Source organism: Rhyacophila brunnea, unplaced genomic scaffold (genome assembly GCF_057557595.1).
Source record: "Rhyacophila brunnea isolate RB1 unplaced genomic scaffold, BYU_Rbru_1.0 scaffold_21, whole genome shotgun sequence".
Classification (NCBI taxonomy): domain Eukaryota; kingdom Metazoa; phylum Arthropoda; class Insecta; order Trichoptera; family Rhyacophilidae; genus Rhyacophila; species Rhyacophila brunnea.
Window position 1 is genome coordinate 6,523,636 of NW_028232871.1, and position 20,722 is coordinate 6,544,357.

Below are 20,722 nucleotides of genomic sequence, written 5' to 3' on the forward strand. Positions count from 1 at the left end.
TTTACTGAAACAAAATAAATATTATCATACAAATTACTGATGAAATAGCTACCTACGTAGATATATAATATATATATTAGAAAAAAATAATGTGTAATGACAGTTTGATATTGGCCAATAAACAGTAAGCAGGCTCGCACATCTCCAACATGTCGAATACGTCGATGTGACGTCATCGTTATTCACAAAACACACGTTGACAAATGGAGCTCCGTAGATTGGTCGAATGCGACTTTTTAGTTTGAAAAATAAAACATTTAGTAGATACATAATTATTAGGATCATTAATGTGCATTTGTATCATCCACGTTGTCTTGTCTTTTAAATATGAGGCATCTGGAAATTAAAGCAAACATTGGATGTCCCAGATAGTTTTACTAATTTATGAGTGCTCTTGGTCTTCCAGTGACCACAGGCCTTGTGTATCGTAGAATGCCGAGAAGAGTGGGACCCGTTTAGAAGGCAGTTCGACAGCCATATGGTTCTGATAAACGTTAAACAATAAGAAGTTTTATTCTTTTTATCTAAATGATCTCTATCTTTTCTTCTTCTTATTTTCTCTTATGTGTGCCGTCTGACAATAAATTGCTTCGTTTGTCTAGTAATTCCTAATTTACTCAAGTATATTTCGTAGATTTCCACAGTTCAACAAAATTCCCATGATAATATAATTGCGACATGCGACAGGGTTGGGGGAAAATCTCTTAGATGCGGGCCCTCTCGGTCGGCGCCAAGGCCTGAACAAAAACGATGCATGAGTGCGAGCGAGAAAGTATTCGGCACCCTTACGATCTCTGAGACACGCGCTAGAGTAAGATAAAAGGTCTACACGTGTGTTGGTTAGTTTCCAACAATGTCGCTGGCAAATCGTGGTGAAACGCTTCAGAAAGCATCCATAACCGCGAGCTCGTGTTGCAACAATTGCTGTTTTTTGTGGTAAACATAAAGTCAGTGGTAAATATTTTTAGTTAATTAAGTAGAAAAGATGGTTCTGTGTGTTGTGTTAAAATGTGGTAGCCGTACTGATAAGCAAGAAGATGGTATTACGTTTCATAGGTAAGTTGATACATGTTCGTGATAACTTATTTGTATATTATTATATATTTTAATATCAAGTGACCTAGTTTTTTTTTCGAAATAACTTTAATTATGCATATCTTTATCTAATGGATGCATTTTCACCGCTTAACAATACTATATAATGTAAAAAAATAGAAAATTATATTTTAATGCTGAACGTCTAGTGCGAGCACTTTGGGCGAGCACTAGCGAAATGATTATTCATAGGCGTCCGCAAAAAGTGGGTATGTGGTTAAAATTGAAGTAACAAAAAACTGAAAAAAAATATTAGTAAAGATTACCTATAGTAGGCAATCATTTTATTGTTTTGAAGAAATGGAATTTAGTATACATGTTGAAAAACTCCCGAGGAATAATCGATTTAGTGCCCTGTTTGTTAACATTTTTGCTTCGTGATTTCCTAAATGTAATTGGTTTATGAATGTTATTGTAATGTTGCTCCCTAATGGATTACAGATTCCCAAAATATGAACCAAAAAGGCAGAATTGGATAAATCAAATACATCGTGTCAATCCTTCCAGCTGGGCTCCGACTTCCAGTAGTTGTATTTGTTCCAAACATTTCGAAGCGGCATATCTTAAAAGAACGAAAAAAAGGGTATGCTTAACGTATGACGCATTGCCCACGCAATTTGAAGGATTGAAACATTTTTTGAGGGTAAGTAATTTGAACAAAGAGGTTCCATAATATATAATTTAAACGAATTACAATAAAATACCAGTTAAATGTGGCAACCGCTTGAACGAAAATACAAAAATAGATAAAACATACCTACTGGCATGATTCATTCTTCTATTTTCTATTATTATTATTATTATTATCAATATCATTGACAATATTTTGTAGTTAGTGAAATTTATAATATGCGGAAAAAATATCTAAGATTTTTTCTACCTGGACTATAGTAGTAATGGTAATTTAGATAATGGGCTATACAATGATTTAAACCTATTGTATAATTAGGGAAAGTAGGTAGGTATTGAGTGAATTTCTGAGAAGGATATCATTGCCATTATTATTGGCTGAGCGGTTACTATATAAGCATTTAATGTGGAGGTTCCCGGATTCGACTCTAGGGTCTGGAAAATTTTACATGTTATGTACCAGGGGTTTGAACAGTTATTTTTTCGTTCCGGTTCAAGTAAAAAAATATAATATATCGGCTCTATTTCGGTTTTCGTTCCGACAACAATTACGGGCTTAATTTACAAAGCCATGTTATATGAGTATGGACCTGATACGTTACAAGAGGCTAACATCGATTTCTCATAAAAAAACCTGTTGATATAACATCCACTCTGTGATCTTTTAGGATCGAACATGGTATAAAATATAATTATATAAAGTATACCTACATATGTATTTAATTTCAGGTCTCGAAGCCACGTCCGATACAAGCATCCGAAAATACCCCAAGGAAAAAAAAAATGCGAAAGCTCATCAAAAATATGGAGGAGATTATCAAAAGACAAAACATGTCGGAAAACCGTGTAAAAGCATTAGCATCGGCAAGGCTGCGTAGACTAAAAAATATTCAAGCTGTTAAAAGACGACTTTTAAAAAAAGTCGTCACATTTAAAACAATAATTAATTCGTTAAGGTTAAAACAATTGGTTTTAGAAGAAAATTTAGAACTTTTAACTTCACTCGAGGGGAATAAAGATTTTTTGATCGCGAGCACGGGCCATACGTCTAAAAAACAATACAGTCCCGAGTTACGTAAATTTGCATTAACCCTGCACTTTTATTCACCTAGAGCTTATTCGTATGTTCGAAGTCAATTCTCCACACGCTTACCTCATCCAAAAACATTATCACGCTGGTATACTGCTCTTGATTGCCAACCGGGGTTTACAAAAGAAGCTTTTGATGCCATACGCTTAAAATCGTCAGCATCGAAAAAAAGGTTGAAAGGAGTGTTAATTTTTGATGAAATGGCGATTAGGAAGCATCTGGAATGGGATGGAAAATTATACCATGGTCATGTAAATGTAGGGAATAATTTAGAGGGAGACTGCGTGCCCATGGCAAAGGAATGTCTTACGTTTCTAGTGAGTTGCCTTAATGACTCATGGAAGATTCCTGTAGGGTATTTTTTAATTGATGGCATAACCGGCTTACAAAAAAGTGCGTTGGTAAGAAATTGCCTTGATCTTCTAAAAGATTGCGACATAGATATTGTAGCATTAACTTTCGATGGCGCACCAACAAACACAGCAATGCTTAAAGATTTAGGATGTAATTTTTCTGACGAAAATAACTTTAAGACCACCTTTCGGCATAGGGAACAAGATATAGCAGTATTTTTTGATCCATGCCATAATATAAAACTGATAAGGAATGCACTTGGCGAAAAAAAAGTTATAATTGATAAAGACGGGGGTATTGTAGATTGGAAATACATCGAAAAGCTCCATGATCTACAAGAAAAAGAAGGATTACACATTGCGAATAAATTACGTGCATCGCACATATCGTTTTTCCGCCAAAAAATGAAAGTTAAATTAGCTACGCAGTTATTAAGCAACTCGGTTGCTGACGCTATTGATTTTTGTAGAAATACACTGAAGTTGCCAGATTTTGAAAATAGCCAGTCAACTTCCACTTTTATAAGATATTTTAATAATTTATTTGATATTCTTAATTCTCGCAATTTACATGCAATGGGGTGGAAAAAACCTCTCAATTCCAAAAATTATGATGAGAATTTAAAATACTTTGCAGAAATAATAACATACATAGATGGTTTGAGATGGCCGAATGGGTCTCAAGTGATAGCATCGGCAAAAAAAACAGGGTTTCTGGGGTTTAAAATATGTATAAAATCGTTAATTCACCTTTACCAAATGATAATTGTTCCTAACCCGAATATATCATTTATATGCACGTATAAAATCAGTCAAGACCATATTGAATTGTTTTTTGGTGCTGTCCGATCCCAGGGCGGTTTTAATAATAATCCAACCGCTAGACAATTCCGAAGCGCATATAGGAAACTCTTAGTACATGCAGAAATAAATCATCTAGGTAATGGAAACTGTGTCGCATTAGACCAAATAAATATTTTAAATGGTCTGAATCTTTCTAGTGAGAATGTGATTAATTATTCTTGTCCAAAAAGATCGCTAGTAGACCCACCTGATGATGATTGTGAGCAACCGTCTTTTGATGAAAGTACAATGCTTGATTTAAGTACGCTCACGCAATATTCCGAAGACATTGTTGGATACATTGCTGGATTTGTCGTCAGAAAAGTTAGCAGAATAATAGTATGCGAGAGATGCTTGCAAGTTTTGGATGCTAGTGATCGTAAAAATGCTCTAAATTCTTACTTAATAGCTAAAAAAGACGTAGGCGGCTTACGGTATCCTTCTCAGGATGTTGTCTATATTTGTAAATATAGTGAACTAGTTTTTAAGAAATATGTAAAGCTGTATTCTGCAAATACTATTGGGAAATATTTTGAAAAAATGACGATTGAAGTTTTAAGCCACTTTGTACACACAGATATTTTTAAAGAATTAAAAGATCACATGACAGATCAATCGCCGCTAGAAAACCACGTGGTATTCCTAATAAAACTAATAATCCAAAAGTACTTAACTGTAAGAACACACTACATAACAAGTAAACTTAATGAACCGACTGAAAAAATAAGAAATTTCTACAATAAAATAGTATTATTTAAAGGTCAATAGTTATTACGTAGTTAGGCAGTTTTCATTAAAAGATGATCCGAGTTCTAGGTGGTGTATTTCTCGTGTATTTCTTGCCATCCCATATCTTTCGATGTCGAATGGCCATTTAGTTAGGTAGGCGATTTGCTACGTGTGATACGGGCTGTTCCCTTCGTAGTCGCTTCTGTGCTGGCCGAAAACAGCCGACCCCAACCGAACATCAAAAAGTTAACGTTTATGTTGTCGGACTATAGTGTAGAGGAGTGTGGCACGTACGTGTCAAATATGCATCGAATATATTTGTAGGCCGACAGTGAATACAAAATAATGTTTAATGCAAATTTATGTAAGGCTGTTTGGTACTTTTTGAAAGGTCTTTTCCGATTTTTTATTTATTTTAAAGGCACTGAAAAGTTCTGCAGTTTCTGCATTGCTAGACAATTATTTTGAAACTAGATCTTCTCTCAAATAACACTTTTTTGTCATGTCTATAATTATATTATATTATATCGGACATAATAAAGAAGGTCTATCGTATCGCTTGCCAAAATGGAAAGAGTTCTAGGATAATAATATAATATGTATTTTGTTATTTGTTGTTCTATTTCAGGTATGTGCAAACTTTTTGGATTAAGGGCTAAGTTAGGAATATAAAATGAACGGCGGGCCGCAAGTAAAATATTATTTTCTGGACACACGTTATTCGTTATCATGAAAAAAGAATTTCAACATAAAAAAATAAATAATTCTTTAATAGCCAACAATTTAAGGAGAAGAATGAATAAGAACTGTTTTACATTCTTCAACATCCTTTTAATTTCAGATGTTAATTTTTAAGATTCTTAAAACTGCTTGTAAATGTTCATCAGTGATGTTTGATTGTAAAGAGTTTGTATTGATAATCATCCTAATTGAAATTGTTTGTTCACATAATTATATAAGTTGATCTAGAAATGACCAACATTTTTCGATCAGAATCTTTATTTAAGTTGTTCTAATTTGTCCGAATTAAGAGTGTTGTAAAATTTGCAGATATCTTCTTGACGGTGCAATTTATGTATTTATAAAATTTTATTTTTAACGAAGCGTTAAATGTAGAAAAAAGTATTTTTTTTCAAAAATACGATTAAAACTCGCGGGTCCCGCAGAAAAACTTGGCGGGCCGCTTGCCCAGACCTGTTCTATATAATCCAAATATTATAATTTGTATAGGTTTTTTTTGCACGTCCTTCAACTTGTGTTTTAATAATCTGAATTTTTCAAAGTGATTTTCTTTGATCCATATTTTGTATTCGATTCGCTATTGTGCATGTCTATTTATATACTCTGTAGGTATATATTTTTAGATGATGTGATTTCATACCTTTGAATTATTGATACTTGTAAATTAATATGATAATTTGTCAATTTAATATTGATTATACTCATGTACCTACTTAGTTATTTACTTTGTTAATTTTAATGTAGGTACCATATTATTATGATAATTAAATAATAATACATTTTGAAGTTTCTGTATTTATTATATTGAAGATATCCACCAATGAACATCAATGAATATTAATAATATTCCGTTTCTCCCGCACGCCTATGGTCTCGAACGTTTGTATACGCATATGTCCACTCACTCACACAACCAAACACACGGCACGCAGCTTCACGTACCAAGGCAATGTGAAGTGTCTATCTGTATCTATTGTCTAAGGTCGGCGCGCTTTTTTACGCGACTCAAAGGGAAAAAGCTCCCGAAAAATTATGCCGGCTTGCAGGAAATCACATTCGAAAAAATCCACCCCCTGAAAAATTAAGTGTTCCTACGTACGCACATGCACATACGTATCTTTGCGGCCGGGAAAATCTACTATGGCTGTTCGCTCAAACGGAATGCGATATATGGCCAGATTTTTCGGATGCTGGAGGTATTTCGCCGGCATTAAAAGGAATATTTGATGCCTAATCCGCCAGAATTTTATATTATTTGGTACTACTTATGCCCGCTTATAAAGCTTTGCTAAACACGTGGGATTTCCGCATGATGTCAAATAAATTGAAGATACGATTGAAATTCTGTTATATATAAGCTTTTTTTGGTGTGTGAATATACAAGCTTTATCTTTTCATATATGAACTTAAAGGTTCAAGAGCCGAAAATGAAAACCTTGGAGTACCTTTTTTAGGTTATGTCTGAACAATTTGTAGACTTAGGTACATAATATGAAATTGCGATGTCATTATTATACCTATTTTCATTTTCATATAGTTATTTAAGAAAACAAAACATTGTGGAAATACTGGAAAGTCAAGACATTCACAACATGAGATTTACATTATAATACATATTACTCTCACAAGAGAGAAGAAAATGTTAAAAAAATACAATTGTAATACAGAAAAATAAAATTTCGAAAACAAAATACATTTCACGTCACTAAAATGTTTATGTCTTTGGGGAGCGCATTGACTGGTCTTGCGCCCCTCGTTAATGCATGTGTAGCTGTCAGTATATTATTGATCAAATATCTATTTTTAATGTATCAAATTATTCAACCACAATAATAAATTCCCAGGGACTCATATACCGGTAAACAACTGTTTACCTGTGTCAGCAAATTCATTGGCGATATTAAATATGGTATCGCAATGGAAAATTAGTCTAATATCCATTCCCATAGTATCATATTATATTATGACTGTAATAATAAATAAAATTCACAACTACTCGTATTTAAACCGCTGACTCGTTCAATATATTTATGTACTGGAATATAATGTTTAGGTATTACTTTTGACTGTATAAATTACGAATAATGATTTATCAAAATATCACTCGAATCTAAGTACCTGGCTCTTAACTATCTCAGTACGTAATATGTACTGTCATTGTATTTGTACTAATGTACCGACCGTTACGCTGCAAATAAAACTCGTTCCTGCATACATCTTCGACTTCTTCATCTTCATCCTCAACACCATAACCCACACATCGAACACTTCACATGCTAGGCATGGCACGAAGAAACGGTTCCGACCCAGAATATAGGTAATTGACAGGCGCGTGTAAATTCAAACTCTTTAGGACACCAGGATTGGAAACCATTCCTCGCGATAACCGGGAAAAATGATTCAAGAGTTGATGTGACCTATGAGATGCAATAAACATGCCTAAATCCCAGTTTATAAATTATTTCAGACGTTGTCGTTTCCAAATTGATATTAAAATAGAGTTGTGGCACTTACGAATTAACTATTTACATTATTGCGTAGGCAAAGCTTTCGCAAGGAGGTTTACATTTACACGTCCTATCAGTGCCTTGCTTCCCGACATAGGCAGGTACCTAAAATGATTGACCACTGTATCCTTAGACTATAGATACATCACTGTATCCAATGCAAGTACATATTCTTATCCCATCGTAGTGAAACAAAAGTAATTCACTGCTTCACGAAAGCATCATCCAGCTTCTTTTATTCCTCTCGATATTTTAAATCAATGTAAATTTACAACTCAACCATAAGTTTTTTTTTAAATAAAAAAAAATATTTTGAAAATATATAATTTCAAAAACTCACTCATTAGAAAAAATCCTGAAATTAGTTGGATCGAATGGGTTTCGAACTCATATCTGTCACTGTACTGATAAGTGCAATATTCGTTTCAACTATCGATCCACGTATGACTAATTGAAATGTATTCTAATATCCGTGCAATCGAAGATTTTTACAATGTATTTTTCTGAAGTTTTTCAAAACTAATTATTTAGGTAGGTACTTACATTTACAAGAACCTTAAGCCAGGTACTCATTAGCGAGCCATAACTGTAACCGTTCCAGATACTGTAACCAACTCTAGATGCAAAATAATTATGTATTAGGCTCGCGAACTAATTATTTGGCGTACATACTGGCTACTGTATCTGCAGCGGTCACAATTAACGACTCGCTAATGAGTACTCGACATAACATTCTTAAATCAGCATTAAATAAATATAAGAATTTTATATTATAATTACAATATGAGTTTGAGTGTCTAAAAATCTTAATATAATCTTATTTTAAATTTCGGTTAATTAGTTGATACTGGTATAAATATTAACTCCGTATGTCAGACATCGGTAAATTATAATAATATAATAAGAAGAGATAACAGAATTTATCTTCATACAAATTAAATACGTAAGCACATATGTACATTTATATTCCACTTGAAAATTCTTTTTTATATATAAACGCAGGGAGATAGAAAATAATATATATTTCAAAGAAAGGTAGGCTTTGGAAAAATGCGGTGTCAGGGTAGAGACCTTTTTGTCTACCGTGTCTCAGGAAGCAATCCGTCATTTTCGTAAAGTACGGGAGAATTATGTTACCATAAATGACCTTATTTTCACCTGAAATGTTCTACACTTTAGTTACAATACTGCCCTCTTACAATTACTTACCATCTGACCCAGTATTATTAAGTGATTCGGAGACAAATGGGTTTAAAGTTTTTGACATAAAAAAGCTCATTAATAAAGCTGTCATATGAAATATAAGTACTTAACAGAATATGTTTATATTTGGTACTTGATTGGCATACGTCACATAATAATTATTGGGACCGTCACTATCTCACGTCTTAAGGCCATGCATTAGTTGAGGCACGGTCTAAAAAGATCGTTGCTAGGCGATGTGCGGATTGCGAGTCGCGGGTGCAAAAGACGCCTGTCAAACGAAATATTATTTCTCATATAAATCCAACATACGTCCATTTTATGTTCTGTTTATTATTCTATTAGTAACAATAATAATATATTCATTGACATTTTTCTTTTTAAAGTAAATGGGTAACGTTTTTAGTCATCTTTACACGATTTTAGAATTAATTGGCCCGTCGCCATCGCGCAGCAAAGTGACGTATGTCTGACTCGACGTTCTCTCAATGAATGCGAAGCGAGTACAAAATTTCGTCGCGCGTACAGTTGAAAATTATTTGGCGTTTCACTGATGCGTCACCTTAAGAAGAATGTTACCTACAGTTACAGATACTGCCGAATAAGATTTTTAAATTACTTGGAAACACTCAGTTAATTCTTGCTTATAAATAATAAATCACTATAATAAAATATATGATAAAACCTTATTACCTACTAAGTAAAAGATCAAGTATAAAAACAAAATTAAAAATGCTTGTAATCATAGACCCCACATCCTGAAGCTGGCCCCCAGACCAAAATCTTTGGCGGACCAAGGTTAAAGACAGTGTGCTTGCTACTCTAAAGTAGCGTTTTCTAAATGGTGTTTGTGGTAAAATTAATGGTATTCATACAATGTCAACCAATTTTTTGTATTTTTAATACATCCATTTGAATTATGGTTAGTGTCGAGTATTGACACAATAATAAAAAAATTGCATCCCACAATCGCATACTTATTTAAAATTAATAGACTTTTTTTGACTATCAGAACAAATTTGTAATTTGTCTTTATCTCACTTATCTGGATGACCTGCCACGCCGGGTCCCAGGCTAAAGCTCTGTCAACCTACCCTTGTGGAGCCATGCATTAGATACTCACTATTATTATAACATTCAGTAAGAGCATTTAATCATTATTGGTAAACAGTTGAACCAGGCAGCGTGTTGAAAATTTAATATCACTAAATATATATACCTACGAAATAAACAAAGAATAAATAAACAATGTTGAGGTATAATCCATAATCGGTAAACTAAATGCATCAATCAGGTCAGTAAAATGTTTAGATTCCAACAAGTATTCGCTTGGTTGATAGTATTAATTTTATAAATGTTCAGTTGTACCTATAGGTATAATGAATCTTTATTATGTATTTTGAGATTATTATATGAATAGGTATTAATTAGATTGCAAATAACAGTGTATCATAAACAGTAACTAAATTTCAAAACAGGCTGTCATATTGTGTATTTCGCACTGTTTGTTAAGTGCTCCTAAGGCAAAATATGTTATTTTCTTTATAGCTAGGTACACATTTAACAACGCTAGTTTTATCATATATTATACTTACATAGTTCATAATATTATGATTCCTTCCAGTTATATATATTTTATTAACAATGTATTAATTTGTATATTATGTTTCTATTGTTCCAGCGAGCGACTTGGAGTCCATTAGAGCCTTGTTCAATGAAAAAGAGAAAGAACTGTCTGTGGCGGTGGCGAAAGTCGAAGAACTGACGAGGCAACTCGAGGATGTGAGAAGAGGAAGAGCACCGCCGAGAGCCCAGCCGCCAGCAGCCCTAGAACTGGATAAGCTCAGAAGAGAACTTATGGTGAGACAAACATTCAATAAAATTGTACTGTACTTTGCAGTTAAATGTACCTAGATGAAAAGCGACGCAGGCGAAATGATCTTAAATGTGCATTTACTTGAGCGGAACAATATCAAATTAAAAATTATTTGACGGTTATATATTACAATTATCGCTGCAACAAAAAAATATTTCATAGGCTCGTCGCACATTATCGACAATTAATACTTGACACAAATTGTTGGAAATCGCAGTCGTATCAGAGAGAGAGCTCGAAATCGACAATGGAAATATGTTAACATCCTTCCAACAATTCAAACACTACTATTTTTGTATACCTATTTCTAATTAATTAACTGTACACAATATTAGCACATACAAAAAACGCTAGTACAAAATTACTGTTTCTTTTTCTGATGTAGAATGGACATTTATTCCGTTTGAATATTTTCACAGTTGAGTTTTTGACGTTTGTACTAGCTGTGTGTAGTGTACAGAGTGTATAGATTAAATCGCGTCTCTATACGCGGGAGTGAACACAACTTTGTTGACATTATTTCTGAGCTAGGATTATGTAGGTGTCGAGTCGAATATCAGTGTGCATTGTGCCTTACAGCTATCCGGGATTTGAAGGGATACGCAGTTGCTGCAAAATATAATGGTACAATCTAACCACCAACATAGGTTTAACATATTATTATATTGTTTTCACTCACCGCCATAAATAATGCACAACAAATTCCATGGATTCACTTAATAACTCTAAGCACGTATCTATAAAAGGTACGTACCTACCTGTTTACCAACAATTTCGTATTTAAACTATTTAATTTGATTCAAGCCCATGTAATCTAAAATTAAGAACGCCTTTCAGCACCCGTTTGTCTGAACTTTCCCAAGTGTGTATTCGCAGTTATGCTTATAATATTTATTTAATTAATTTTTATCCTTTATCGAAAACCTTTTCAGAATATAAAAGACAACTTATTTAATAAAACAATTTGTAGAAAAAGATTTCTATCTTCGTTTGTTCAAAAATCCCATTATTATTTCTTAATAGAACATACATAATTTGATATGTATAAACAGGGCCCAATTTATACTTGAAGGGATCCTAGGCTAATACGTATCGGAGGCCCCAAAAACTGAAGTTATTCTAGTTTAAAATTTCAATTGCAACATGACAATTATTTCTGTCAGTCTAATGACAGAATAATTGTTCCCCTGATGTATCCCGCTAAACTATTATAATATTTAATGATAGTTTTTATTAAGCTTTCCCATGTTGCAAGAATAAAAACTGAAATACAACACTGACCTCAGTCGATATTATATTATTTGATTCGTTCACATCTTGTATGTATTTTTTATCTGTTTAATATACTTATAATATAGGGGTTCCTTTTTTGCAATTGATTTCAACAATACTATAATATAAAAAGCTCAATTCTATTTTTGTCTAGCTCGGCGCGGAGACGGTTGTTTCAGTTTATTTGCTAACTTCCAATCGGGGCCCCTAAGCTGTAGCCCTTTTAGCCCTATGTTAAATCCTGTCCTGTGTATAAGTGTACATAATATTGTTTTTTTGATTCAAACTTCAAACTACAAAAGCCAGTCGCCAATATTAGCAACATTTGTATTACTATTCAACTGAATGGTTTTTAGATAATTTCTTCGTTATTGGGTAAGATTTTTTCTAATATAAATGTCTCTGAGGTATTTCCAACTCATGTAAATATAATCGTCGTATTCGATTGATCCACTACTGGATGAAAGCCTTGTCAAGGTGAGGCCAAGCTACCGTAGAGTTAAACGATGACAAACATCCTTTGAAAACGACCGAATGCAATCCCGCGTTCTGTTAACAATATCATAAAACATTAAATATCCATCTATTTGTTTGTTGCAATATATATTAAAATAACTTGGGCAAACTTAGGTTAGGTTACGTTAAAGTTAAGTTTGTAAACTTACCTCTTTCTAAAAACAAATTTCTCGCAAATTTCACATACTGCCATACCTACTGAGGGATCGGAAAATTTAGTAAGTTTGAGAATAACTGTTAAGTGATATTACATAAATTTTAATACGGGGTGAATGGAATTTCATCTTGAGCTATTTCGCCGTAGGAAACTGTGCTGGTATACATTATACAATGAAGTTATGCATACGTATAGCAGGATAATACATTATAATATAAGCTGTTAAGTACTTACATTAAGCCCTTGTATATCTCTATAAGTATTATATTTGTCATTGCATTAAACTGTTACGACATTTTGTCGATGCGTACCAGTGGCGAGGAGTGGAAGTAGCCTGTTAAGATTCGACATAAATAGTGCACACTAAACTTTATCAGCCAAATTTATTTGTTTTCTTTGAACTACGAATATAATTTGAAGATGGTGCTGGTTAGTTTTTAAAATTTAATTAAACCGTGCCTAAACCAAATCATAATCGAAAAAATATGGTTAAAATACATCATTTTAGATATTTTATAAATAAACAAATATTTTGGACGGTTCTCTACTATGATTTAGATTTGACAGGGTTTTTCTGAAGCGCTTTCTAAATTGAGCTACTATATTGGTGATCGGCTTTTGTATTTTAAATCAAAATATTACTTTAATTACTAACCGACATCACGTATCACTCCAAGATTTTTTGTTGTAACATACTTGAACTTGCTAATAATTATTAATTTACTATTATTTTATTCAACAAGTATTAAAAAAGCCAATAGTTACAATTTGGCGTAATTAAGTATGACACTTTTAGCATAGTGGACTATGTGCATGGGCGCGATTTCCGAGAGATGCAGGTTCAAAAAGATATTTACTAATGGTTAAAGTGTATTTTCTCAGAAGTATTTTCAAAATTATGTATGTTCAATAATTAAAATATTACATTCTTAAGTCTAGTGAATTATTCGTCGAATAAAAAAAATAGTTAATTAAAAAACAAATACTGACAAAGTTTAGTGTGTACCTACTATTTATTTTGAATTTTAACAGCCTACCTACAACCTTTTCCACTGGCATAAAGATACTGTTTTTGATTATATTTTAAAATAAAATTGAGTAAACATGACAAATTATAGAATTTTAATAACTAGACCATGCGACATTCTTGGAAAAATTTTCGCTACCAAAAAATACGGACGCATTTATTTATAATATTTTCAATTAAGAAGTCTTTTAAAAGCCCGCATCTGAAAATAAACAAGCTGAGAGAGTTCTCGCGTACGCTTGCTTTCTTTCGTTTGTGAAAATTTGTTCGGAAAACACTTTGCTGTAATGACCGCACAATTTTTTAAGTTTCGAAAAAAACTGCTTGAAATTCCGAGAAGCTGTTCGCGAAACGCCGGGAAAATGTGTACGGGCTTGGATTTTTTTTTTTTTTTAAATTCGTTCCAAATAATGTTTTCTTTCTGCATTCTAAATTTTAAATCATAAATGGCCGTCTGTTTGTTATTCCAATACAACCTATTATTTTGCATTCACTATTTTCAACTTTACAGCTAGCTTATAGGTACGTTGTACATTTTATTTGTGCACTATAAATCGACCTATCATATTTATATTATTTAAATCGCATTTATATCGCGCGAGATATTTCAATTTTTTAAGTATATATTATTTCGATATTCATTTCATAAGAGATATTCAAAACAAATGAATATAGCATTATTTTCGCACTGGTAGAGTAGTCAATGTGCGATAACACTTACGTAACCACGGTAGTTATCCACATCAGATAGCGTAGATAGTTTTTATTTAATTTATTTATTTAAAAAAGCACTTAACCAAGAATATATTCAAGACGTTCAAAACATGACATTTAGAATAAAAAGTACAGACTACAGTACTAGCAAAAAATAATTTCATAGCAAAAGAAATATAAATAAAAAAAACAACAATACTTTAAGAAAAATACAAATTAAACAATAAAATAGAAAAATAAAAACAATATACATAATGCATGGCTTAAAATGTCTGCATTACCTACGTAATGTCTACAAGGCTAGTAGTGCTTGGATCGGTAGCTTAGTAGTAAATGCCTTCGACCGATAAGCAAACGAGTTACATCGAATCCAAGATTTGTATAAGATTGATGTGTTTCTGGAACTATTTCAATTTATTTTCAATGAAGAATGCTACATTTATTTTATAAATCGTGTTTGTATTCATTGAGATGTTGGTAACAAATTCATTTAATTAATATTATAATTAGGCAATTACAAGCGCGGCAAAACTAAAATGTGATTAATCATAATGGCATATACGAATCAAATTAGTAATATGATGAACTTGATTAATAGTAGGTACAAATAATATAGTCATTATTGACGGGAATTGAAAACATCTTATTGGTACATTGGTATTTGGTGGTAACCCTCACCTCGCAATCGAATAGCCCTGTCTACATTTTTTCGCTAGATGAACGCATCGCAGTATACGCGTAGCCTGCGCATCACTTGCCTCAAATCAGTTTCAAAGGCCGTTTTTCGTAATGAAGTTTTTTAACATGACGTCAGTATTGCCAACCGAACGACTCCGCGAAATATGTAAATACAAACTACAAAATACAAACGCAAGTTTGATAGTAGAATTGTTCCGCTGCCGAGGCAACGAATTTATTATTGTCGGCCATTTGCAATTCCTGACGTAAACAAACGATTAAACGTCAGAGTGACAGTTGTTACTTTAAAAATAAAAACAACGAGAAATAATTATATAATTTAGTAATATACATAAGTTAAAGTGTAGAGAAATAAACCAACAGCGCTCCAATAAGCGGCCCTTTTTCTTGAGTGTGTAATTTAACAAGATAATTAAGAGCTAGTCGAAGAATCTAGGTTATCACAAGTTTTATTACGCCAAAGAAGTATAACTTCTAACGCGCGTACATAAGTAGGTACAGTACACACACGGAAATTTTTGAAATCCATATTATATTATATAAGTAGGTAAATATATATGTGGCTGCAATTTTGTTATAGTAATTGCACTCATTTGTATTCGTTTAACGTTATATTATGATGTTCTATGAAAGGGTCAACATACTATCATAAATTGATTTGTTACATCTCACATAGCCGGAACAAACTTCGAAGATATATCCGAGAACCTTCCCAAACAGTTTCAGCCTCTTTAACAGATTGAGAACAATTTAGATGGGCAAAAAACGATTTGCGAATCCGTTTCGGTTGAATGTCACAAGTCATTTGGTGCATTTATTCCTGTCGCCCGTCCGCACCTCGGATACCTTACCCTACCTTTGTTTTATCACCTCATCCATCATCAGCAGGTGTTACATCTATTTGGGACGTCTACCTTCCATAATTTAAACTACCTTCCATGGCATAGATTCCTCCACCAATATGTTTCCCAAACTATTCGAATAAGTTTGATTTATCACGCGCGTCTCAAGGAGTGGGAGATGCGTGTCTACGACTCTGTCAATGTCTCCCTGCGAACTATTTATTATATTATACGAACTCACACATCTTATATAATATTATATTACATCAAACTTCTTATATTTACCTTTAGACATATTTCAATAAGTTTACCATATATTTATCCATTATATTAAAGAATATGCACTACATTCAACAGTAAATATCATCATCATCAGCCGGGGTCAATCCACTGATGGATGAAGGCCTCCCCAAGCTTCTTCCAACTCGCTGGGTGCTGTGTCATTCGCTGCCACGTATTTCCGCTGAACTTTACCTGTTCGTCAATCCAGCAGCTTTTATTTCAATTTCAATTTATTTATTTTTACATATTGTGGACATTACAAATTATAAGTTTAAGACGTTCACAACATGACATAAAAAAGAGATAGATAATATGTTATTAAACAAACATGTACATACAAAAATATTAATTATATAGGTACATGGAAATACACCGGATGAGTTAAGCAGACCCTATTTTAAAAATTTATAAAATAACGTCCACCTATACTCATCCTCACGTAGGTGGAATATATCAACACCCGAAGCAATTTCGTTGAACATAGTTATCGCCTTCCCAATTGGCATTACCAGTGGCAGGTTGGTTCTGCACCTTGGGAGAATAAACAACTGATGTTCTCTATTTCTAAGATAGTTATCAGGGACACACAGGTCAACACTGCCCAGAATGGCAGAGTTCTCATTTATACCTCGTATAAGTCGAAAAAAATACATAGCTAAATAAAGATTTCTTCTAAATTGCAAACTGCAGTATGTAAGCATGCCTAAGAGAAAGTCAGTTGGATAAAGCCACGGATAGTATCCGTACAACCTCAAATAAAGGAGTCTCAAGAATTTCTTCTGAACCCTCTCCACCATAAGGCCATACTTCAACTGATGCGGTGCCCAAACAATATACCCACTCTCAAGTCTGCTTCGAACTAAAGAATTAAATAAAAGTTTTAATACCGTAACATCCGAAAAGACCCGGGAAGTACGCATGACGAAGCCCAACATTTGTGTGGCGACCCTGTGGCCGTTTCGTGCCCCTTGGATACCACTGGATGACGACATTTGTCCAGCGGCCGTCCTTTCGGCGAGCAATGTGCCCCGCCCATCTCATTTCAGCTGTTTGACAACGTCTATTACATCGCGTACTCCTGTCTGCTTCCTAACCCATTCGTTTCTCTAAACAGTAACAGTAAAAGTTAACAGTAAATATAAAATTTTAAAAATATACTTACCTATATAATTTTGATAATTTATACTATCGACCGAGAGATCGTGATGGAATTTTAATTTTAATTCTAATTAATTTAAGTTTTGTACTATTTCTATTGTTGTAGTATTTTTTGTGACACGCGTTTCGCTTTCGGCATCTTCAGGCACTATACGCACTCACTAATGGTAAATATGCACACTGACATTGAATACAGTTAGCATTTACCACTGTCATTTGGGAATGTGCTCCGAAAGGAAAGAGACGCTCAAGTCGATCCGACCAGCTGCTGGGCCGATCGGGCCGTCCGATCTGGTCGTAACAAAGGCCACATATAATGTTTTAAAACGGCGTCTTATTGCAAACGTGAAGAACTCTTCAATTAGTTTTTGTATGTCCGTATTGTTTTAGCTTTGTTTTAGCTTTGTTTTTACATATTATATGTAAATTAAATAGAATCATTTATTTTTGTTAATTCTCCATGCTCCTCTCTCCCGTGGGCGCTTTTTATTAAATTAAATTTCAATATCTCATACACCCACAGTGGCCGCGCGGCTTAAGCGTTGGACTATCACGCCATGGGTCCCGGGTTCGAATCCTGGGTCTGGCAAGTACACATATTGTTTTTCAATTTGTGTGTGAGTCAGGGTATGGACCTAATAGGTTGAGCAAGTGGCTGACATCCATTTCTCGCAAAAAAATCAAAATCTGTTACTTAATACAAACCTCAACTCTGTGGAGGTCCTTATGATCCTATTAGAATCGGACATGGTCGGAAAAAAATCTCAATAAACTCAGTTAAAGCACATTTGAGGGCATGGCGACCTCAATCTTGGACATCTGCTCCTAAGGCATTCCCAGCCATAAACAACTGCTGATGCTTCATATCCAAACCTTATCACGGTATCAAGGCCTTATGATACGCTTGATTTAGACAGATTCAGGGCGAGTTGGTTTGCAGCGCCTGAAAATGAGAATTTTAATTATAATTTCGTTCAATGCATTATTTTATTCGCACTTTGTATTTCATGAAATGGTGTTATTTTAAAAGAAAACACTCCCCATACGACGAAATACTCATTTTGGTTACCTACAATAATAGCAATAGGATTAAAATAGCTTATCAAAAATAGCAATTGTTTATTAACGTAACGTTTATCTATATTAAAACACATACCTAGTTAAATGTGTGACTTTAATTAATGGCTCCGAGACTTCAAGAAGATGTTGATATGTTTATAGAGCTTCTGTGATGATCGTTCAAGGACAAACATAATCAGCGGCTGCAGATGCCCAGCACTTTGCCAGAAACACAATATATCTGCACCGTACACTCGTTCGTGCCAAGTGTGTTGCACACATTTTATCTGAACGCATCTGGATTTAGGGCATGAAAAATCGGGTCGATCAAGCGCCTGTCACGCGAAGTGCATTGTCTTCTCAGTGCTAAACCGATTCTTAAACAAACCGCATATCAAAATAGAAAATTCGTACACCACAAAACAATCCGAATAATCTATTTACTAACGTGGAAATAATTTTCATATAATAACGACGCACAAACAAACAATATAAAGTCGGCCGTTTCCCTGTATTCCAAATTTAAATGATCAGTGACGTTTGTTCGGAAAATTATTAATGGAAATAAATTGATACCGTTCATTCTTTATGTCATCGAACAAGGGTTACTTAATAATATATTATAAATAAATAATATTAATAATAAATCCCGGTACTTTCTTCTTAGTGCGTACAAATAATATCTTCTGGCATTTAAATCATTATTTTTTTAGCACGATGTTCAATTTGATACCATTCGTAAGTTTGCGGAGTTTCTATTCGTCGCTGGCGTTTTTGTGTAGTTTTTCCGTCTGTGATTTTTGGAACTCGACCATCGACAGGTTTTTTCTCAATTACTTTATGATCAGTGGGGAGTTTTGGGATTTGTTTTTTGATTCGTAAAATGGCCAGTAATATAAAAACTACCTAGATTTAAAAACTAACTATTAACATTAATATAATTAGATTTAAAAATAGTTTAAATTAATATGGTTTGGATTTTATTCAAAGTGTGAACATAATGTGTCGTACAAAAGGATCTCAAAATGGTAAATGAAAAATATTATTTTAATTAAAACAAACTACAATTTTAATACAATTTATTTGTAACACATTTACACAAAGAAATGTTTAAATTACCTGCGTAATAATAAATTAGGTAGATATAATAATTTGTAAAAATTTAGGGAAATTAACAAGCTGTTACCCATTTGAAAAAGTTTAACGCCCTAATTGCTTATTTACCGCAATCTCGTCTTATTTTTGTACTCCATTAGTCTACTCTGCAGAATAATAATAATAGAAATTTACGTTCAGTGTTAACAGTGCAAAACTTCTGCGGGATATGCACTTTTAGCGGTTCCATTAAAAGTCATTAAGATTTCAAAAGCTGTGCACACTTTTCACATTGACGTCCGAATATTTTTTTGCTAACCGTTTTCCTATGTATAATTTGGTATTCTTATTAATATTTTAAAACTACATGTTACATTCTTCAATTAACTGTATTACCATATGCATACAAAATTTCATGAATCACAAACTTATTAAAAATACTACTTACTCAATAACGAAAATTACAATCACGCCTGCATCGACTTAAAAAGTCATGTGTCTCAACTTTGAATCACGGATCTGGTAAATTCACATATTGCTTTTTTTTAAATTTGTATTTGGATCCAGAGTTATAATACCTACAGGTAACTAATATGTTGAGCAATTACTAACACCCAATTCTCTTAAAAATCTCTTCATACGGCGGCCAATATCCACATCGAATTGTAAAGCCAATTAAAAAAATGTGAGATAGTTTAATATTTTATAATTATCTTTGGTGACAAAGCATTCATACAGATTCAACCCCAAATTGAGCGGTTAGAAATTTCACATTGTTCCATATTGTGTGATTGATACCGCGTCTGGAAAATCGTACGTATTATAAATAGATGG

At 33.3% G+C, this 20,722-nt stretch overlaps 1 protein-coding gene across 9 annotated transcripts in view; it reads left to right on the forward strand.

Moving 5' to 3' along the window:
• The window catches only part of ASPP (Ankyrin-repeat, SH3-domain, and Proline-rich-region containing Protein), a 1,089,659-nt gene that overhangs the window by 1,040,699 nt on the left and 28,238 nt on the right, over positions 1 to 20,722 (forward strand). For all 9 annotated transcript variants that reach the window (XM_085948756.1, XM_085948757.1, XM_085948749.1 and 6 more), the window contains one exon: positions 10,873 to 11,051. In XM_085948756.1, the coding sequence (XP_085804882.1) occupies positions 10,873 to 11,051 (179 nt within the window). The remainder of the gene's footprint in view (positions 1 to 10,872; positions 11,052 to 20,722) is intronic.